The following is a 23,423-nucleotide window of genomic DNA, read 5'->3' as shown; positions in this document are numbered from 1 at the left end:
ATTGGGTATATTCCGGCACTATAACTGCACCCAGTGATCTTGGTACATAGAAATTGATCTATTGAAGATTCTGACTTTCAAATGTACATATTTTTTGTTTTGATTGTATTGCTGTATTGTTGTATTATGCTTTCTGCTTTGGCAATGTAAACGTATGTTTTCTCATGCCAATAAAGCCCTTTGAATTGAATATGTTTAATTTAAACTTTAAAGTGCTCATGATGTGGCCAAGATGCTTCTTTTGGGCTTGTTTTCCTAGACCTGGCTGCTTACTTTTCTCACACAATCTGGCAACAGTGCTTCTTCGCTGACCACAGCACCGAGCATGTAGATCGGCTATTTTCAAATGCCTGAAGTGGTTAATATTGTAATAATCAAAATCTACAAAGTAACTAGTAACCAAAGTTTTTAAATAATTGTAGTGGAGTAAAAGTACAATATTTGGATCAGAGATGTAGTGGAGTAAAAGTATTGGAAATTGGAAATACTCAAGTAAAGTACAAATACCTCAAAATTGTACTTAAGTACAGTACTTGAGTAAATGTACTTTGTTACTTTCCACCACTGATAAAAAACAAAACAAAAAAAACAATGGTGCCACCAGACAGTGCCCCCTAGCGCCGAAGCACTTCAAAGAAACTTGTTGAGATAGTTTCAAAGAGCTGTGCGGCACCAGCCAGGCAGCTAGCCTAGCCAGTGTTGCCAGATTCTGTGAGAGAAACAAGCAACCAGGTCTAGGAAAACCAGCCCAAAAGAAGCGACTATGGGCCACATGTGCACTTTAACATATACATCAGCTATTTGAAAATAGCCGATCTACAAGCTCACAACGCGTCGCGATGCGACGCGTTGTGAGCTTGTAGATCGGCTATTTTCAAATAAAATCTTGCGGCGAAATTATAATAAGCAGATCTGGCAACCCTTGCTACCGTTAGCCAGCCCAGCGACCACAACGATCAAAACTCATGTACCGTCCAGATGCTACATCCCGTCATCACAGGGACACTAGTGCTGTCACAGACATGCGTGCGGATGTAGCAGGGTTTGATATCTGATCGGATCTTTTTCTTGCCAGACAATTAATATAACGACAACGCATCGTTTCCCTGAAAAGCTGAAATAAAAAGAGACAAACAGCTCGGTGAGTTGTGGCTGAGAGGCCTCCGTCAGTGTTGCCATGTCGGGCTTATTATAAGCGACCTTGGCTTGTTTGTCTGTGAAGTTGCTTGTAAATATTGTTGGTTGCGTTGTTTCTAAAGTGTTGCCCATTTAGGCTTGCTTCCAATTTTTTTTGGATTGTTATTACTTAAACCAGTGGTTCTCAAATATGTTCATGAATGTCTTGTGCCAGGGAGCATTTGTGTTGTTAGAATGTTTCAAAAACATTCCAAAAATTCCACATATCATTGCTAGAGTGTTTGAAAATAGCAGAGGTGACGCGCTGTGAGCTTGTAGATGGGCTGTTCTCAAATAGCCGATGCATGATAGGTCTAAAGTGCTCATGTCATGTGGCCTAGCCTAGTTGCTTCTTTTGGGCTTGTTTTCCTAGACCTCGTTGCTTATTTCTCTCGCACAATCTGGCAACAGTGCATTAAACATGCAGCCACCAAATGCGAAACTAGACTAAACACACTAACCACGAGTTGTCACTGGTGACGAGACTGAAGAAGAATGTCTTAATAAAAGTCCAGGGTTCTCACACATTTATTAAGTATAACTTAATATTAGCTATCTTTTGTATTTTTGCATTAATAGGGGGCTCTGACTGTGAGTAGCTTGTGTGGCTAGCATACGACCTATAGTAGCTTTAGCTAATCCCAAATAGCCAAGAGTGTGGTAACATTGACATTATTTATTTACATGTCAGGATGTTGTTCCAGGTGATAGTCTGGTCCTGACAGGTTAGCTACAGCTAACAGTCAGTCAGTCACTTTAATACCAACGTTACTTACTTAGCTCAATGGTTCTCAGCCTCTTTAGGCCGCGACCCCCCAAAATAATCAGATTTGAACTGGGAGACCCCCCCATAATAATCATATTTGAACTGGGAGACCCCCCCCCATAATAATCATATTTGAACTGGGGACCCCCCCACCCCGACAAGCACTTGGAATTGTAGGGGTTGAGGCATTACATTTTGTTTCTCTCGGTTCCACAGATAATGAGATAAATATTGTGAAAATAGCAGATCTACAAGCTCACCACGTTGTGAGTTTGTAGATCAGCTATTTAAAGAAAAAATCCTCTTTCTTATACTATTTTACAATTTGACCAATGTTTGACCAGTTTTTATAGATTTTTTTGGTATTAAAAATGTCTTAAAAGTCCTTTAACTGTCATCTGGGGACCCCCAAAAAATCGTGTGGGCACCCCCTGGGGTTCTTGACCCACAGATCTTAGCTAACATGTTGTTCTAGGTAGGCAGGCTTATTAAGGCACAATACTTAACAAAATAATGCCCATGGTTGGTGTTTGACAGGCTCAAGTCTGGCATTTGATTGAAGACTCCACTGGCAATGCACAGGCCATTAACATTTCAATATTAATGCTAACCTTTAGTCACTGTTTACATAGACGTGAGGATTGCTAGAAGCAAGGCCTGGCTTGGTTGGAATGCAAGATAAGAATGAGAGCCAGCAGTGTGCAAATATTATCCTTGCAAATTATTACAAATAACGCATGTGTCTACTAAACTAATACATGTCATTATTGTATGGCCATAATATTTGATGGTTGTTGTTGTTGTTAGTCTACAAGTAAACTTTGTCTTTGCCCTCAGGTCATGGATCCTGAGAGACAGAAGCGACAAGAGGAGATTCAGAAATCAATGGGCTTCATCCAGTAAGTTAACAATAACATTGTCTCTTTTTTCCTCTTTCTTTTGGTAACCTGCTAACTCACATGGATGCAGAAACACTGACTATCATTATCATTCTGTGACTCTGTTGTTTTTATCCACAGGTCCTCTCTACCCTTCCCAGAGCCAGAGACCTATGAGGTATTACACTATATCCTGTTTCTTTTAGCTGACAGTTCTTTACTTTGTGTTTGTGCCGTTTGCAAATTGTTCACGTGTATGATAACTTCTACATGCTTATCATCATTGTTGTTCACAACTGGTTTTGCACCGCAACCTGACTTTTATTCTAAGGAAACCATGGAGTCAGCAGCCAAGATATTAAGTAACAAAGTGTTCCTCCTATTAAATGTGTTCTTTGTCCATGACCCTGTAAGAGCCTCCCTCAACCAATCCATTGGCTGAGAAAACATTGGCCTTGCACAGAATCAACTTTTGGAATCTGGCTCCATGTTTGAGCTGCTGCGTTGTCGTTTTTGATGACCTCAATCTTTCTCTATAGCTCTCTCTTGCCCCTTGAGTCTTTCTCTCACCCTAACCTCCTGATCTAACCCTCCTATTCCCTTTTAGCAATTTTTGCCGGACTGTTTTCTTTTCTCTCCCTGATCATGTTGTTCATCTCACTACATCATTGTTTTTAGAATATATAAAAACTAATCTCTCTCTCTCTCTCTCTCTCTCTCTCTCTCTCTCTCTCTCTCTCTCTCTCTCTCTCTCTCTCTCTCTCTCTCTCTCTCTCTCTCTCTCTCTCTCTCTCTCTCTCTCTCTCTCTCTCTCTCTCTCTCTATATATATATATATATATATATATATATATATATATATATATATATATATATATATATATATATATATATATATATATATATATATATATATATATATATATATATATATATATATATATATATATATATATATATGCATATGCGCCTGTAGATCTTAAATCTTTGCCATGCGACACCACATAACATATGGCTAAGTGGTTTCATGTACGCTGCTTTTCTTTTGGACTCTTTCACATTACAGTGTGAAAGAGGAAACATTACAGTGTGAAAGAGGAAACTGCACAAACACAGTGTGAAAGGGCACATTACAGTCACACTGGTCATGTTTTTTTAGTGCACCACTGAGAAACCCTATGGGGCGTGGTTTAAAAATTAGAATCTGGTACAAGTTTCACTCAAAAGATTAATATTTTTCTACCGTTTCTTACCTGCAGGCCTTCTTGACCCAACTCGTGTGCAACCTACAGGATGAGGGAAACACAGTGTTCCGAGATGGTGACTGGCGCCAGGCAGCGCACTACTATGGGGAAGGAGTCAGCGTGGCTCGCTATGCCCAGGCCGAAGCCCTTGTCATTCCCACGGAGCTGCTGGAGTGCCTCTATGTCAACCGGGCTGCTGCACACTATCACGTGGTGAGGAAGGACCAGAAGAGAAAGAAACTATCATTTACCCTCTTGGGGATCAATAAAGTTGTATCTATAGAATCTTGTATGTGCACACAAGGACACTTACTTTAGTCTCCTCGTGTGCTGTTCTGTTGACCAAATTCCTTCAACGTCCACACCCTTACTCACGGTTTTTCCTCTCTGCATCTCTTGTCAGAGGGAGTACGATCGTGGCGTTCAAGACTGTGACAGCGCGCTGTGCGTGTCTGAGGGCAGTCGCAGAGCTCTGTACCGCAAGGCCCTTTGTCTAAGGGAGCTGGGACGCCTCAGGGAGGCCTACGAGTGTGGCACTAAATGCCTGCTCATTGCACCGCTCGTAAGTTGTCAGCACAAAACACAAAAATATCTTTGCCTCTGTGAATGAAAGGTTGATTGTCTGTCACCATTAGAGTGTTCTTCGTTTGTTTATAAATTAAGATTAATTCAGATTAAGTTTGTTCTCCTTGTTTGTTTTTTCAAACCTTTTTGCTTTGTTGTCTCATTTCCAGGACAGGCAGGTGAGCGACCTCGCCCAGGAGCTGGCTAATAAACTTGGTCTGAAGGTTCGTAAGGCATACATCAGCCCTCAGGTTGAGTCCAGTAGTGCCACAGGAGGAGAGAATCATGGAGATACATCCCCACCCACAGGAGAGGTAGGTAGTACAATTAGAGCTTAATTAATTCCAGTGCAAACATTTGGCTGTGTGTGTGTGTGTGTAGATTCGCATAACGATTTTGAGCTCAATAAAATATATTTTCTTCTTGTTTTTAGATGTCCTCCAATGGCTTGGAGTCTTTGACTGACATCGGACCAGGTATTTTTGCTTTGTGTGTATTAGCAATAGAGATAATATCTCCGGATGTATCGTTCTTCTGTTCTGTTTGTTACCTTAACCAACAGAGTTGGACAGTGGTTATATTTTTGACCCATTCCGTTGTACAGCATGGCTCCTAGGAGGCAAGCTGTCTAGAAATGGGTCTGTTTTTTGTGTCTGTCTCCACAGCTAATCTCGCAAGCCACTGGGCCAAACAACGCCACATTTCTTGTGCACACTGCCAGTAGGCCAAGGAATTAAATACCAGAATCTTTCACACATTGCGAGAAAAAAAAAGATTGTGGAATTTATTTTCCTCATTTTGTCAATTCATATTAAAATTTATTTTTTTAGGATAAACCCCTTGAAGGGTACCATGTCATTTTAGAGATTACTCATATCCACTGTGCCACCATCCGTCCATATTTTCTCATTTACACAGTGTTACTTATACAGTGTCCCTATACACATGGGGGAAACTAAATTCTACATTGCTTTGCCCTCACTGTACCCATATAATTTCCTTTTTATGGTTTGTTCTACTATTCTGTTGAATAATATTTATCTTGTTAATCTGTTTCCACCTCTTTTATAAATTCCTTTATTGCTTGTTATGTAATTAGGAAGCACTTAGTGTATGTTTTTTTTATAACCACTTTGAAAATAAAGATGTACTATTACTACTAATCCATTAAATCTGGATTTCTGAAAATTCTTTCCATTTCCCTCCCAGCAGATCAGTCCAGTGCCCAGTGTATTCCTGCTCCTTTGGCCACGCCCATCCCCGTCAGCGATGACCCTGCGACCCCCGTAGTGACTCCATGTGCTGACCTGTCAGAGAGTCCCAGTAGCCAGGGGCTACCCCCCATGCCATACTCAGTGCCCGTATCAGAGCACATAGATGAGTGCAGCAGCAGCGTCATCAACGATGAACTGGACAGTCTTCTGGACTGCATCCCCAAGAAAGTCAGTGAGGTTAGCAGAGGAAAATGGCTGGATGGATTTGAAAATGTTGTTTCTTAGGGCCAGACAGGATACCTAGACACCTTAGTGTTAAAGCTGCAATTCAACTTTTTTGTGAATAAAATGTTATTTTAAGCAATCTGTTTGGTAGAGTACGTGAATACAATATAATTAACACAACTGCAGTGGTTGATGGTGGTCTCCCTGCCCTTTTTACGCTATTTACTCTAATTGCTGCATTGTACATGTGAATCCCCTAACTGCACAATAGTAAAGCAGCAGGTGAACCATTTAATATGAGCATAAATGCAAAATAAATAGTGTTAAGACTCAAATGTAAAACTATTGTGACTACAGAAGAAGAATTTTCATTTTAGCAGAAATCTTGCAATCCTCACTCCATGTGTTGACATATCTGTATTTGAGCTGATGTTTGCCTGTGTGTGTGTGTGTGTGTGTGTGTGTGTCTTTGGTCCAGAGTCCAGTGCAGGGTGCCATCCCTACCAACCTCCCCAACACAGCGGTGGGTCTCCGGCCTCCGTACTCGCCCAGCCTTCCAGCCCCGTCTCCTCAGCTACCCCCTGCCTATTTCAGCCAGATGCCCACCCTGGAGCCCTACCCCACGCTGGCCCAGAGGGACCAGGGCTCCACCCAGGCGCGGGACGCACTGGGATCCTTTTCGCCAGGAGCTGGGGATGGAGAGGGGAAAGGAAGTTGTGGTGGGGCAGGAGGGCTGGACTCCCTGTCTGAGTACAAATTGCCTGGTGAGTGGAAGGCTCAAAGATGTTTTTAATCTATGTTTTTATTTATCTTGAAATCTCATTATGTGCTGCTCTTTCCACATGTCCCCATGTGTTCCTTCTCCACCTTGAATTCAGTTCCTCATTTTCAAACTGATTTGAGTTGTGTGCATGAACAGTTGTTGCCATCAACGTGAGTGAATCAACAATGTTATGTGATTCTCGGCATCGTTGCAGCAAGGCCACAGCTTCTTACTTCAATTTCTCTGTGTCCTTTTGTCTCCAGGGGGACGAGTGTCTCACAGCTTTATCCCTGGAATACGCAACCATAGCACCACACACACAGTGAGTAAAACACACACACACACACACACACACACACAATGACATGCTCTTGCCAAATGACTCAGATTAGGGATGTTCCCAGCGATTAATTTCACTGACGTGTACCCACAATTTTCGTAGATCGAAAGACATGGTTGCCCTGCCCACCTATGATGGAGGCTTCCAGCCTTTGATTTCTGAATGTAACCATATAATAACCTTTGTCCTCTTCTACAGAACGGTCCATCTGGGACCAACCTGTCTCTGCTCTCTAGGAACCCCCTCGCAGCCACACATGAGTTCCGCCAAGCCTGCCATGCCTGTTACAGCCGCATAGGTACATACACAAAGGTTAAAGGGGTATTTCACTTTGAAAAACTTGTGATTATGGGGTCATTTTCATGTTTTGACTGAATTTTATTCATTATTGTTTTTAGAATTTTTGGGGAAAATAAAAAAAAGACAACTGTAATTGACCCCCCCCCCCCTCATGCATTAGAAGGACAATATAAGTCACCAGAACCAGGGATGTGTGTTGTCAATGAGTCTTAACATCGTTAAAATTGAGTTTGAAGTTCAATGGGCTGATGTACTGTTTATAGGATGGGGGGTGTCTGATCAAATTTATATTGAATCAAACAACTTATATTAACTTAAAATAATACAATGCAGGTCCACAATTAACGATTTTTTGCAACCTCTGCTGGTCACTACCGTCATTGCAGGCCTGTAGTGGATGCCTGCATCACCCAGAACTCCATTTGTTTTCACCAGAAGACGGAAGCGTTTCAAAAAGCGTTCTTTTAATTGTTTTATACTATGCTTGCGGATCGTTTCTCTCAGCCAGTGGAGCATTAGTTACCGTGTGTTGTGTTTTCTTTTGCTGTTGTTTTTCCATCTTCAAATCCTATAATCTCTTAAAAACAGCGTGAGATTCCTTTTTGTTATTAGTGCGTTAGTTCCTGGCCAAACAGGAAACCGGTGCATTTCCGTTTCCGTTTTCCGACAAGATGACGTCATTTTCGCGGGAAACACGTCCCTGTCAACTTTCAATAGAAAATATGTTTATAAAAGGCTTTCGGTGGTGAAATTCATGGAGTGGGTGTTGTGAAACATTTGCCACTCACAAAAGATATACAATTTAACTTTAGTTTTTGTTTTAAAGTTACCTAGTATTACTTTAACTGTCTGGGTTGCACACAAAAGCCACAGTAGATGTTAAAATTACCCCAGAAGTGCTTTAAAGTGAAATACCTGTTAAACTATACAGATTGTGTATAGATAGCTGCCCTCTTAGGATGAAGTCTTACATCATGTAAATCATGTTTTGTAATTATCGCTGCCATAACCACACAGGCCTTTGTAGAAACCGGGTTGTGGTGTTGGAGAAAGAGTGGGGTTGGGGAAGGCGCCTGTTATGTCATTGATTGGGGGGTTTATCCGTCACATCTGTCTGATGAAAAAGGTTAGTGTGGTGATGGACAAATGCCATTAGAGGTACATTCCCTTATTATCTTACCTAGTTGATTTACTCCTGTTATTTTTTCCATATGTGGTTTGTCTGTCTGTTAATTATTACATGCTTTTCATCTGTGTACTTTACTTTAACGTAAGGCGCAGTGTATTACATTTTATTTTCATATTCAAAATGTGCTATATAAACAAATGTTCATTTGATTTGACAGATGTTTAGTTGAATTTGGCTGTAGCCTCTTCATATCTCACTCTCTCAGGTCCACGAGTAATGGACTACCAGTATCAGCCTGAGGCAGCACACCGCTGTAAGAGAGACGTTCTTCTGTGTCGCCTCAAAAGCACAGAAGACCCCAACTGGAAGAGGGTCCGGCCCCGGCCCGCACGGAACAACTTCCTGGGAGCGTTTGTACTCTGTAAAGGTGTGTTTTTGGGTGAAATAACGGAATAGAAATGATGGGATTTCTTTTTTATGGGCATGGAAATGAATTACATTGGTTAAGTATGTTGCTGATGGGTTTGAACTTTTGTTGTATTCCAGTTTAAAATGAGTTTCCTTCCCTGTAGATACTGTAATTGTACACAAAAGTACCCACCAGAGACATTTAACAAGTGTTACTGTAGCTGTAGCAGAGAACAGACATGACCAAATGGCACTGAAGTTAATGATTTGTTTTTGACCTGAACACCCCATTGTGATTAATGCACCTTCGTTCATGAACCACACACCTAGTAACTTGGTGACGATAGCTAAAGACTGGACGTGTTGGCCACATTATTGTCTCCTTTTCTCCTGAGCATTTCTCATTCAATTAATTCAAAGCCAGTTTTTTTTTCTCCACAATGTAACAATCTTTTCTATAAAAAGCCCTATTCTTCACCTCCTCCCCCTTCTCCTCCACAGAGGTGCAGGAACGACAGGAGTGCCAGTATGGGGAGAACTGTACTTTCGCCTACTGTCAGGAGGAGATTGATGTGTGGACCCAGGAGAGAAAGGGGGCTCTGAGTCGCGAGCTGCTGTTCGACCCCCTGGGCAGCACAGAGCGCCGTGCGCTCAGCGTCACCCGGCTGCTGCAGCTCCACATGGGCATGTTTATGTTCCTCTGTGAGGTGAGAGCCAGAGAGAGTTTTTTAATGCCTGGGATTAACTTAGGTTTGACCCCATATACTGGGTCATGGTAAACGGATGATTCTGTTGGCACAATGGACAGTATCAACATCACGTCCCGCGTTTTATGATTCTGGTATACAGTACAGTTGTTCTAGAGTCTAAATATAATGTACAATTTACTTATTGTATTGTCCTGTTGGTTACAGTTTTTCATTTGAAATTATGTTACAATCTCTCTCTCTTCTCCCCACTGGACAGGAATGTTTTGACAGTAAACCTCGCATCATCAGTAAACGCAGCAAAGAAAACTTAGCCGTGTGCTCAAACCTCACAGCGCGACACCCGTTCGACGATAACAAGTGAGTCCGACAGACGTCTTGTTTCTCTTTAAAATGTACTGATCTCACATGACTTCACTGTTCTTTCTTATATCATGACATGGAGCATTTTAACCCCACATCTCTGTTAGAGATGATAACGATCATCATGGTAATTATTATCATTCTGGCTTGACTTTTATGTTTTCTTTAAAGAGAAACAACACCTCTTTCACATATTAGAAAAAATGCATTTGAAGAAATCACAGAGAACTGGCACCTTTCTGGTCGATGAGTGGAGAACATTAGTGTGTTACAGTAATCGGGTTGATTGTATAAAGAGTCCATAGTTGTGGCAAAACAAACCAGCCTCTGTTTAGCCATTTGATTGGTCCTCCTCCAAGTTTTGTTTTGATCGAAAAGGCAGCTGGGAAGACCTGTTTTAAATCAATTGCAGTGTCTGCTCTGCAGCTGGAGTGCAGCCAACGTGGTATGACGTTAGACCAGGGCTACTCAACTTAAGATGGCTCAGGGGCCAGTCAGCAAAATACCAAAAGTCCAAGGGGCCGCAAGCTAAAAATGTCAGTCCTATTTTGGAATTTTCGATTTTGTAACACACACATTGTTATTGTTATAAGAAAATGTACATTTTGACATCATATTCTTTTCACTGTACCTGTTTATTTTGTGTGTATGTCCAGTGGCATCAGTTACAGCAAAAGCTAAGGTATGGCAAGGTTAGGGTTGCCAACTCCCAGAGATTGAAATAAGGTACACCTATCCTGGGCGCGCAGCAAAGCCGCGCGGCCGAAAAAAATTGGGGGTCAACCCCCCCCCCCCAAAAAACGAAATGCATAGAAAACTATGCATTATACCTGTAACAATTGACGCACCTGTATGTATGTCTGTCTGTTTGTTTTTGAAAAAAAATTAAGCAACCCATATATTTGAACGGAAATGTATATTTTTATCCTGTGCTTTTTTTTTTTTTACCATGAGGGGCCGCAGAGACGCTGCGTTGCTGCGTTAGACTGTACTCTGGAGGCGTCGTACAGTACAACGTCACAGAATTTAAAAGTTTTCTGTAATACCACAATTTGTGCTAGTAACGAGGAGACCCGCACCACATCAAGTTTTATTTACCCGTTATTTAATATCATTGAGTCTTGACTAGGTCTCATTCTCAAGAGAGACCTAGTTCAGGGGCCCTAAACATTAATTTATTAATAACAAAAATGGTTTAAGAGTTAAAGCTGCACTAGGTAACTTTCTCCTTCTACCCCGGATTTGAACCCGGTTTCCTGCGCAAGTTCTGAATTATTTACCATTGAGCTAATAGAGCCTGCCTACTTGGCTCAGGGGATATATTGAATATTGACCATTAGGTCAAAATTTGTCAGATCCTGTGTCTAGGTGAGACATGACCTTTGACACCGTCTAAATGTCTCAATAGAAGAGCAAGGAGACAATATACAACCACCCCAATTGTATAAGTTATATTGTATTAACATACTCTACCATACAGATTAGACAGAATTATGTTTTATTCATTAAAAGAAAGTTACATAGTTCCGCTTTAATTATCACCGTGTCCATTAATTTGTTTGTTTTCAGTATGTCTATCTCCTTTCTAGAACTTGTTTCCTGATCTTACTTTCTGCTGTACTGCTATCCTAACCCTTAAAAAATTGTCAATAAAACATTCAATCAATAAATTATTTTATATCATATTTTCATAGTCACCTTTCTCTGTTCTAGTTTTCTGTAGCATTGCTTCTATTCTGTTGCTGTTCAAATGTGACCGTTTCAATTACTGACCTGAACATTGTGTGTGTGTGCTCCCTCCCTCCAGGTGCCTGGTGCACGTGGTGAGGTCGGCCAATGTGCGCTACAGCAAAGTGCGCCCGCTGCATCCGCTGTGCCAGTTTGATGTGTGTCGCCATGAGGTGCGCTACGGCTGCCAGCGGGAGGACAGCTGTTCCTTTGCACACTCTGTCATAGAGCTGAAGTGCTGGGTCCTGCAGCAGGACACAGGTGAACACTACACGCACTCTGAGTGGTTCTCAAACTTTTTTGTGTCAAGGCCAAAATTGATGTGTTTTTGGCTGCGGACCCCCCATCTGAAAATGTTTTGTGCCAGAAGATTTATGTGAGGGGGGGATTTTTTTCTTCAAATCATTATATATTTTTGGGCGGTGAAACCGCCCCTATAAGTGAGGTTTGGATATTTGTACAACAAATCCTGCGCTGTGATTGGCCAAAAAGTACCCCGCCTAACCCTGCACCGTGATTGGCCAATCACAGTCTATTCAGGACTGTGATTGGCCAGTGTCACATGACACATGTGCATAGCCCTATATAAGAAACCATAACTTTAAAAAAAACATAAATTTGTTTTTTTTAAGTTATGGTTTCTTCCATCATAAAGAGTGTTTCAATAAATGTATTTATTTTTTGTACATGATTGGTTGACTCCATTCAGTATTGTGATTTAAAGACACCGCCCACTTCACACAGGGTGTGATTTTTCTCTGTCTATTGCCAAAGTATAAAATATAGTGGTTACAATTATTGTGACGCTATATTAACACATTTTGCTGGGCACCCCCTGGTGCAAGATTATCTTGTACTTTTATCAATGATCACTTTTTCTTAGCTCTAGGCTACATTTTAGTTTATTTGCTGCCCAAATAAACTGAACTTTCTTCTCCCCTCTGCTGGTTTTCTTATTCAGCCAGGTAGTTAAATACATTCATATGAAAGTTCAAGCATGCTCAACTCTAATGTACTAATGTAGTTTTAGTGGGTGCTGGATCCAACTGTACAGTCAGGTCAGCACGCCGAGTAATTCTTGATTGCCGAAACAACCATCTATGCCAATAAAAGTTGAAAGATTGCGAGTCAACTGCACTCGCCTGGTGCCCCAGGTCTATATTATTACCTGATATGACTGCTTGAATTAAAACCGTGTTGTTGCAGTGTTGTGTGGTGTGCCATCACGAGGCACTTGAGAACCACTGAACTTATTCAGTACTTCCCAACATCTCTTAGGTATTACCCATGAGGAGATGGTGCAAGAGTCCAAGAGACACTGGCACAGACTAGAGCAGAATGCACAGAAGCAGCAGCACCAACAGAAGGTGAGTCTGCAAAAGGATGCTGGGATGGGGTTTGCTAGACCAGCTGGTGCCATGTACAACAAAACATAGTGGCTACGTTATGGGTTCAATAATAATAGCTGACTCATGGTCAGCTATTTAGTTACTGTAGATTAAACGGTACTATAGAGATTAAACCTGTGCTTTGGACACAAAGTGGGGATAAAGACATCAGAAGTGTGGAATATTACAAGCCCCCTAGACAAAAGGTCACCTGGAAAACAAATCAGGTCAGGGAAGATTGATTGCATCTTTTTGAATGAATGTATCCCGATGTTATTCTCTTCCCCTCTTTCTAACCTCTGTCTCTCCTTCTCTCTGTCTCTCTGTCAGCCTATGCACATCTCCCACCACAGCAGCAGTATGTCTGGTGGTGTTGGGGGGATTGGGGGAGGAGAGGGTATTGGTGGAGGAGGAGTGCACTCGGTGGGAGGGGGCATGGGAGCGGTGGGTTCAGGGAGGGGGCGGGGTCTGAACCTGAAGATGAAGTTTGTGTGCGGCCAGTGCTGGAGGGACGGCCAGGTCAACGAACCTGACAAGAACCTCAAGTACTGCACGGCTAAAGCACGACACAGGTGAGAGGACCACTTTGAGTTTCTGTTCTGGCAGCTTGTGGTGGCCCAATGCCTTACTAGGACAACCATGTTGTTTTTTATTTTTATTTTGTCACCTGTCTGTATGTTGAATGTCTGTTCTAATCCTGTTCTAACGCTGACCCTCATTGTTCTACTAGTTATTGGCACACTAGGTGTAGTAACGGCCTAAATACATGACTGGAATTGTTTAACCCATTAAGACCTGAGAAGATTCTAGAAATGTCTTCTAAATCCTAACAATTTTTTGAAAAAAAAAACACTTTTTTTTTCCTTCGATTTTTCAAAAATAGCAGATCTACAAGCTCGTAGCGCGGCACTCGGTGCCGCGCTATGAGCTTGTATATCTGCTATTTTTGAATAGCCAAAGACTTCTAAAGTGACACAGATGCGTTCCAGGTATCAATGGGTTAACCACTGCTACTGAGTGCATTAGTGAACAGCTTACAGTCTTGTAACCTAATAGGCTTTGCTGCAGTTTCATATTAACATTTCCTCTCTGTGCAGCTGGACTAAGGAGCGACGGGTCCTGCTGGTAAAATCCTTTGAGAAGAAGAAATGGGTGGTGGTTCGACCACTGCCTTTCTCTCGCACCTATCCACAGCAATATGATGTGAGTCCCTCTATTCTGAGCTCCTTATAATCCACACAACCGCTCACACATTTCCTTCCCTCTTGCTTGTTTTGAATTGGAATGGGCAGTCAGAGTATGAAACCTTAAAGTACTGTAATGAACCCTGATTGAAATTCTGATCATTGTGCTAGAATATCGTGCTAGTGTCCAGCGTTGTTTGGAGGAGTGCCCTGAGCGCTTCAAGCTGAAAATATTTCGACTTTTGCAGAGGAGCGCTGCTCATCAATGTCACACTTTGTCCTCCAGACTGTGTCTGACAACCCAGTCATTTATGATCTGATATTTACCATTGTTTCAGTTCAATTTGTGCTAATAATGCAGATGACATGATGTTTGAGCTCAGCAACGGTTGATCATTTCAAACGTTGCGGGCATTAATAAGCCCTCCATCCTAGCACCCTGGACATGATCTTAACGGACGACTTTACCCATTTTCAACCTGTCTTCATATAATTGGTCCTCACTAATGCACATGATAATATGGCACCATTTTTGTATACTCAGTCTGTGTCTCAGAGGAGGACTGTGGACAGTTCAGAAACCCGGTTGACCAGTGACATCGTCGATAGGGAATCCAAGCTAATAGAAACTACAGGCTTTATTTCCTGGAAAGTTAGCATGCTATAATGGAAGCCATTGTTCTCGCGTTAATATTTTTTTTCTTTTTAAATATTGAAGGAAAAAAAACTTTGCTAGCGATGATGTCACTGGTAGACGGGTTTCTGAAGTGTCCACAGCCCTCCTATGAGACACAGTCTGAGTAGAAATAAATTACACAATTTTATCCGGAGCATTAGTGAGGATCTATTATATGAAGATAGATTGAAAATGGGTGAAGTCGTCCTTTAAACTTCAAGGGATGTCAGTCTTATATTTACTTGATATAGTGTGCTTTAATTCACACTTTCAATATTTTCGGGGAACAATCTCATGCCCCTGACATCATCCTCCAGGAAAATATATATTACACTTGTATACATCAGGTTTACCACCATACCCATTATGCAAAAGATAAGTGCTTAGTTCAAATGTCTGAAAGGTGTATGCATGCATGAATAAATAATACAAGCTCCTAACGCATGTTTGTGGCCTGTCAACCCCTCACCCTCCTCTAGATGTGTGTCCATGTGATGAAACAGAAGAAGTGCCACTATATTGGTAACTGCTCATTCGCCCACAGCCTGGAAGAAAGAGACGTGTGGACGTACATGAAGAACAACAGCTGTAAGATATATTATACAGTATATATGTTTATATCTCTGTTGAAAAGCCATTCAATGGGATTTACCCTCGCTGCAGTCAAAGACACACAGACTAAATAGCAAGAAGAACAAGCCACCGGTGAAAAGAGAGTAATTAATTTTGGCAACCGATTGAGACTAGATCAGATCTGGCCATTTCTTTCTACTTTTTGCTCCCTGCCTTTTTTAGTTTTCTCGCTCACTTTTTCACTGCCTCTATATTTCTGTTTTGTGAAAATCTTAAAACAAAATTTCAAAAACTTTCAATATAGTGAAAATAGCCAATCTACAAGTTCACAACATGTCGCATCGCAAGTTTTTAGATCTGCTATTTTCACTATTTTCGCATGACACCGTTGTGCAATGAAGTATAAAATATTGCTTAAGTGTTTAATCAATTCGTTAAAATATTAGAAAACACCCACTTAATGAATAAAAAATGTAATCGACAGAATTGTCGCCTGGGAAATAACCGATCGTTTCAGCCCTTTATTAATTACTGTTGTCCTGCAGAGTATACTACCTCAAGGTCATTTCCATTCCTTATCTCTTTCGCCCCACTCTTCCCTCTTTTCTACTTTCCCTCTTTGCCCTCATTCCCCTCCTCCCTTCTTTTCACTCTCCTCCTCTGTCTTCCCCAGTGAGAGACATGCAGCAGATGTATGATATGTGGCTGCAGCTGACCAATCAGACCAGGCGCGCAGAGGGCTCCCTCATGACCCCGCCCCCGGAGGAGAAGCAGGTTACCATGTCGGTGGATTACTCGGAGGGCATGGTGAGTGGTTGCCAGCGACGTTAATGGGAGATACGTTAAGGTTTGACTTGTTAATAGCTGCAAAGTATTTGTGTGTTTATGTACTGTATGTGGGGCATCGGAGTGACTAATTCAGTATGAAGATCATGCACCAAGTAGCAGAGTATCAAAGTGTACATTTAATACTGTTAAGCATGTATGAAGTAATATCGCATTCATTATACACCTTCAGTGTTATTTTTCACTTGGACACCAGATAAAAACTGTTTTTGCTTATTTTCACCAGCACCCATGTGTCATTGGTTGTCGATCGCTGCATCCACAGGACGCAGAAAAAAAAGAATTGTAGATGTCATGATAGATTATGATGTGACATTTGTACATGGTTTTCTTTTACAAATAGTTTTCAAATTTTGATAATTATCAGATCATTTGAACATGCATGAATGTAGCTATACTTATTATTACTCTTGGAGATCACAGAGAGCGAGAGAAAAAAAAGTTAACATTTTATTGGGGATCCATTACATTTTCCCGAGACCCATTGGAATGACCACCTGGGGATCCCGGGACCCACTACATTGAAAACGGTCCAACTTCACTGATGTGGGTGTGTGTGTGGGTGGTTGGGTGTTTGTTAGCAAGGTAACTTGAGAACTGATTTTCCTAAACCTTGATGGGAATAATAATCATTAGGCATCTCCGAAGAGAGAGAGAGTATATTATACTTGGGGTCAAAAACGTCACAGTCATAATCAAGAGACGTAGGACAAGACATGTTGGTGTGTGCCGGGTTTCATTGACCCTCTCTGTTGGCCTGTATGTGTTTCAGGGAGGACGCAGGTTGTCTGATGGAGACGAGCTCTGAGTGCCACCGTGACTGGGAGAAGCAGAGTCCCCTGCAACCAGAAAGCGAAGGAGACAGGCCGCCCACACCTGCTACTGCTACAGTAGAGTCTGTCTTTATGTCACACCAGTCTGAATGTGTCTAGCATCTCACCAGCATAATGAGAGCGTACAGATACCCCTAGATATAACTGACTGGCTGACTACACATACACACACAAACACACACACACACACACTTATACACACACAGCCACAAATCACAGGCACCAATTCACACAGAGAAAGCTGTTGGTGAAAACGCAAACGTTTAATGCTTTTTCTGCCATGCTACAGTTATAGATAGCACCTTGAATTCCCCCTCCAGCAAATGAGAACCCTTGAAATACAACCAGGAATCTACTCAGACTTCCCAGAGTCCCTGCATTTATCCCCTGTCCCCCACTGAGTCTAGGGACTGCGTTCTGTTATCGCTAAGTCCGAACTCTGCTTCCCTTGTGAGAAGGTAGTGAAGAGGGTTGAAAGAAATATTTTGTTTTTGTTTCAAGGGAGACTAATGGTTAGGAATGCTATTTTTGTTTCCATGGGAGTTGTACTTCCCTTCTATATTGTCTGCCATATTGGTAGAGCTTTATGAATGTATGGCCTGCATGGGCCCTTTAAATCATGGAAGTCGATCTGGAGAAGTGAAAAACTAATCAAGATTATGGTTGTGGAATGTATTTCGGCATACACGCCCCAAAAACTAATTTCTGTCCAATTACGTTTTCCTCCTTCCGTGCTCTCCTCCCGCTGTGCTTCTCATGTTTAATGGACAGACTAATGCCCCTAGCTGGTTATCTGATCAAGCCTTTCATGCCTACACAGCACTCGCACAGATGTGGTACACATTCACATCCATTGTTGGCCTCTTATTCACGGTCAGCCTGTATCCAGGTGAAATGTTACATGCTTGTATTTCAGCCTCCAAAAACTTGACTATTGCACAATAGTGCTAATATATACTGGTTAGAATCACCTGTTGTGTATGTCACGGGGCCATTGAAACATTTCCAAACGCAAATAGAGAAAGACTCGGTAGACGTACTTGCTATAGTGAGTATGGGGCAAATTTATAACCGATTTCAGAATGGGGCTAGCTATTTTTTTCTTTAATCCTGCCGTCTGGCATTTTGTTTTATAATGCAATTTTGGGTCTCTTTTTGGGTGGGATGGGCGACTTGGAAGTGTTAACCACGTTCAACCTGGCATACCTATTTTGGGCATGTCATAGGTGAACATTTTTAAAAATACAGAAAATGGCAATGGCCATTTTCGCCATATGACACCGTTGTACGATGAAATAAGGCATACGTGGTTAAGACAGAAGGTGTGCATAGCCCAACTCGTCGCTGATGTCTGCATCCAATCAGATTAGACCGCAGATTCTCATACGGAAGTAATGACCCAATATTGAACTGAAGCACAGTTGACTAAGTAAATGAGTGATATTTATGACTAACAAAAAGATGAAATTATTTTATTCCCTAGTGAATCATGTTTTTTGAAGAGAAGAAGAAAAAAAAAAAGAATGACCCCATATTGAACTGAAGCATAGTCAACTAAGGAAATTAGTTATATGTATGACAAACAAAACTATCAAATTATTTTGTTCCCTGGTGAAGCATGTTTTGTGAAAAGAAAAATCTCCATAGATAGACATAAGAATCGAATAATAATGGAGTAATGACAATATGTCGTTGATTTTGTTTTAATTTCTTTCTATGAAATATTGTTTGAATATTTGCTCAGATTAAGTAAGGGTTAGATATCATGTATTCAGTTCAAATAGGGCCATTATTTTATAGAAAAGGTATTTTGCTCTTGTGGTCCTCATGCATCAAAATGACTGTGTTCCTAATTGCTAATGGTAGCTCCCAAGATTTTTTTTTCCTCAATGGGAAGAAGCGATATTTTGGGTGATGGGGGAAACGATTAGCACCAAATGATGTGCCTATAAAACACATTCACATGCGCGCACACACACACACACACACACACACACACACACACACACACACACACACACACACACACACACACACACACACACAAAAGGCAGGATATCTATTGCCATTTAATCCTAACTTGTGATGTGGACAGAGGACGTAAGGAAGTATGTCTATATTCAAATACATTTATACACATGTTATATTATACATATTTACAGATACTGTATACTACTAATAATAATTGATAACTTAGCAGTTAAGCTTAATTAAATATATAACCTGAAAACCTTGTATTGATTACATAGAAGAATCTCTCATTATTGAGCTATTGCTATATGACATGTATCGCTGAACTAGATGACAATAGTGACCTTTAAAAAAAAAAAAGATTTACAATTTTATTTTGTCGCTTCTGTGAGGGTCATTCCAGACATAATTTGTGGGACAGTATTGCAGGTGGGGCCTTATTTTGCTCCAAATGTGATGGTTTAATTTCCACTTTGCAGGCTGAGCATGAGTAAAGCATGTAGAGATGGTTAAGACTCCTACTGTGACATTAGGGTCATACAGAGAGTTGTAGAAAGGGAGGTGTCTCTCAAAAAAAGAAGACACGAATATATATTTTCGATTGATTGATGGATCGGGCTTGGGCAAAGACCCTGCTGTGTACAAAGCAAAATGTGTAACATACTGACTCAAATAATGCTAAAAACACATTATTGCACTGCACGGAAGAGGGCATTCTTTACTTTGTAATGATGCCCACATAATTTCTTATTCAGCCAGATATATCGCATTATATTTAATGACTGTAGACAAACCCTTTTTCTTTTCTTTTTTGTCTTGTTTGGGGGGGGGGGATTGCATACCAAAAACAGACCTAAAACAAGACAACCTAGAGGTGTGCATAGATGAGCTGCTTAAGCACCCTCTGGACGGATATATGGATGGTGAAATACTTGGACAAACCGGTGGCCTGACTGGCCTCATTACAATAGTTTTGCATGGCTTCGTGGCTTAACTAGAAAATGCATTACAACAAACAATGCATATTTTAATGTAGATTTCCCACCTAGACACTAAGTTTGGAACAACTTGTGGTAAGGTAGAGGAGGCTCCTAGCGGCAAATCCCAATTAAGCTTGTCAGCCTGCAGTAGGTTGGGTAATATTTGTGATAGACTGGTCTCTTGTCTGGAATGGCCCATGTATCTGCTTTATTGAGGGATCGTATTACTACTACCGCTAGTATTATGATAAATATGATGATAATGATTGCTATCTATTGACCATTTCTAATTTCTCTCTTATATGCTATTGATATACGTATATGTTAATTGCTATGTATAACTCTCTTTATATATGTATTCATGTATGAATATGATACCACCACAGAGGTAGATAGGCATCTATGTATGCAAACAGTACACAGGACTGTCTTGGCAAGCCAGGTGCAGGATGGGGGGTTCTCGCTTGATTACTTTGCCGCTTTGGTGAAGAAGATAGATCAGTGACTCTGCCTATACCTTTACGTAATATAGGTGGTTATGTAACTTATCACCCACAATCGGATATAGGTTATCTCTTCACAGTACACTAAAGATTGTTCTAGCAGGATGTGTGAAGGACCTGCCATATATTTGAGTTACACTATCTTACTTACATTTACATTTTTGGTGGCCTTCGGACTGCTCCAAATACTGGCCAAAGAATGATGAACGTTTATAGTTAACTGTTAAAAATTTGAGTGTATGTAGAACTAGAAGGTGTTTACGTTTTAGAAGATGAGTTCGAAATGTACCTTTGTTCTTCTACTTTTTATGGCCTAGGTTGCCTAATGGTTTGCCAATCAAAGACAGAACTGCAAACAAAGCATACATAGAGGCCTATATACTTCAGTATAGCGCCTTATTCAATACTATACTTATAAGATTATACATACCCCTATTATCCTACTCTCTATATATGATACTTATACCTATGATTATACTTAGACGTCCTTATGAGGTAATTTAGATAAGAGATGGTGGTGGAACTGTTTGGATTTTTTTTTTTTTTTCTGTGGCTTGTCTGGAAGAATTTGCTGTGGTCCGGACTAGATTCAAATTGTTTTTTTTTTTACTCAAATGTTCTCAACAGTAAGAATTCTGCCAAAAATTGTCTGCTAAATTTGTCCGATATGCAAGTCACTTTGGCACGTAATCAAGCAACATTTGGAGGGGTTATTCTGCTCTAGAAATATCAGTGGCTTGTAAAATAGGCAAGGTGGAAAACATTTGAGAGGTACCAGCCACTGTGGCTGATAGGCAAAACAAAGTTTGCTAACCTCCCTGTCCTCCCATCCAAAACATGGATCCCTGTTCTGCATGGCGTGTGTGTGTGTAGTAACAGGGAGGTGAATCATGACACTGCTACAAGGGTTGGTAGTTAAAGGGATACTTCACTTTCGGGCCGGGGAAACATTTAAAAAATATATTAAAAATAAATGAAAAAAGTTATGGAAAATTCATGGCCCCCTCACGCATTAGAGTGTCCTACTAATGCGTGAGGGGGCCATGAATTTTCCATAACTTTTTTCATTTATTTTTAATATATTTTTTAAATGTTTCCCCGGCCCTAAAGTGAAGTATCCCTTTAAGAAGACGTATCGTATAGTCTCTTCTTGCTTGTCTATTTTGCTGTCCAGCTGCAGATAGAAATGCTTGTGTATGCCCCGCAGACAAGTTCTTCACGGCCAATCTATACCAGACTTTTCAAAGCAAGTGCATGCGTGGCGCGTTTGTTTAGATCCAATTCATATCAATGATACCGGCTCTCACGCGCGGATACGCAAGTCCTACATACGCAGACTTTAAAATAGGACTGGATCTAAAAGTGCGTGTGTGTGTGTGTGTATATGTGCGTGTATACGACAATTCTCTGGTGTAGATCGGCCGTAAGACGGAAAGACGTTCAGTCAGTTTTTTGGTACCCTGTTCTTGGAAAATCATGTTAATCCAAGTGGTGGGTTGTATTAATGTCTTGTCTGCAGTGGTGTGCTATGGTATTTCAGCTGACTGCAATACAAAGAAGAGAAACAGGGACATAGTCAGACTCTGCCATTGTTGGAAAATGTTAACCACTTGCTCTGTCTAGAAGCATGCCCCCAAGTTAATGGATTTTTTAAAAGTCCAATCAACAGCTATTATGTTAATTTGTTCCAGGCAGAAGCTTCACGCACACTTTGTAAATGGAAACCGTTTGGGTGAGATTTTGACAATTTTTGTTTTATTTTTTTACTCAGTCTAATCAGTTCCATTCATAGATGACTATTTAATAAAGAAACTTGCCAAGTAGTGCTGAAACCACTCGGTTTGATTAAGATGGTTTTGTGTCACTTTGTGGCATTTTTTTAAATGAATTATTTTCTGTTCTTGACAAAAAGAAACATTGACATGAATTTTGGTTCCTCCACCGTGGTTATGGCTTATTCAAAAGTTAGTGAAACAACAAGGTTCTACGCTTTTAAAACCAGTTCACATCTGTTCATAAAACTGCAACACACTGATGCTTAATGTGTCACACTGCCCTCAATGTAAATCAACTACAGATATTTGTCATTCGATTCACAGAAAACACACATCCACTTAACCACAAACACAAAAGTTGTATTGATGATACATTTTTGTTCATCGTTAGTGATTGATCAGTTGGCAGATGCCTGGATTAATTTCAAGAACTCGGATAAAGAAACCAGGGTTTTAAGAAGTGATGAAACCAGGCCACTTTTTGTACTGTATTTTTACATTTTGTTGTCTATTGTTCTATCCTTTTTGTCTTTGTTTTCTCCTTTCTCCTCCCTGGTTGGAAGTGAATCATAACACAAGTGGACCAAATCTCTTGCAAGCATTTAATAAACGGAGACCGTTTTAGAAAAAATGTGTTGGTCAATTTCTTTCTACCAGCATTTCAAAACATTTGTACCGTGAATAATATTGCACCCCTGCAGTTAAAGTTTGAAAATCTGACATTTTCAATACAGATGCCTCTCAATATTGCCTGGGGTCACTGTCGTGGCATTTGTTCCCTTTGAAATGTGCCATTTACACCTGAAGTCCCTATTTTAGCAATGTCATCATAGGTGAATATTTAAAAAAAACTATTTTCACATTTTCAAAAATAGCAGATCAAAAAGCTC

The 23,423-nt window shown here is 40.7% G+C and overlaps 1 protein-coding gene across 3 annotated transcripts; it reads left to right on the top strand.

The window, feature by feature from the left end:
- Positions 1 to 926: 926 nt before the first annotated feature.
- On the top strand, positions 927 to 21,711 carry zc3h7bb (zinc finger CCCH-type containing 7Bb). Of its 3 annotated transcripts, none has more exons than XM_080455949.1 (21): positions 927 to 1,141; positions 2,780 to 2,841; positions 2,962 to 2,998; positions 4,079 to 4,276; positions 4,467 to 4,625; positions 4,798 to 4,941; positions 5,061 to 5,103; positions 5,840 to 6,078; positions 6,545 to 6,830; positions 7,093 to 7,151; positions 7,368 to 7,467; positions 8,864 to 9,025; positions 9,508 to 9,713; positions 9,973 to 10,073; positions 11,884 to 12,065; positions 13,083 to 13,171; positions 13,523 to 13,764; positions 14,290 to 14,395; positions 15,532 to 15,640; positions 16,299 to 16,432; positions 17,244 to 21,711. In XM_080455949.1, exons 2-21 carry the CDS (start codon positions 2,783 to 2,785, stop codon positions 17,277 to 17,279), a joined length of 2,691 nt encoding a protein of 896 aa, XP_080312075.1. In that variant the 5' UTR covers positions 927 to 1,141; positions 2,780 to 2,782; the 3' UTR covers positions 17,280 to 21,711. The 3 variants fall into 3 exon arrangements, with proteins under 3 accessions (XP_080312075.1, XP_080312076.1, XP_080312074.1); XM_080455950.1 differs by having other exon boundaries at positions 5,837 to 6,069; XM_080455948.1 differs by having other exon boundaries at positions 5,837 to 6,078.
- Positions 21,712 to 23,423: the final 1,712 nt, after the last annotated feature.

This window comes from Gymnoscopelus braueri (assembly GCF_963280865.1).
Source record: "Gymnoscopelus braueri genome assembly, chromosome: 17".
Taxonomy (NCBI): domain Eukaryota; kingdom Metazoa; phylum Chordata; class Actinopteri; order Myctophiformes; family Myctophidae; genus Gymnoscopelus; species Gymnoscopelus braueri.
The sequence above is the reverse complement of the archived record's forward strand: the minus strand, read 5'-3'. Positions and strand labels throughout refer to the sequence as shown.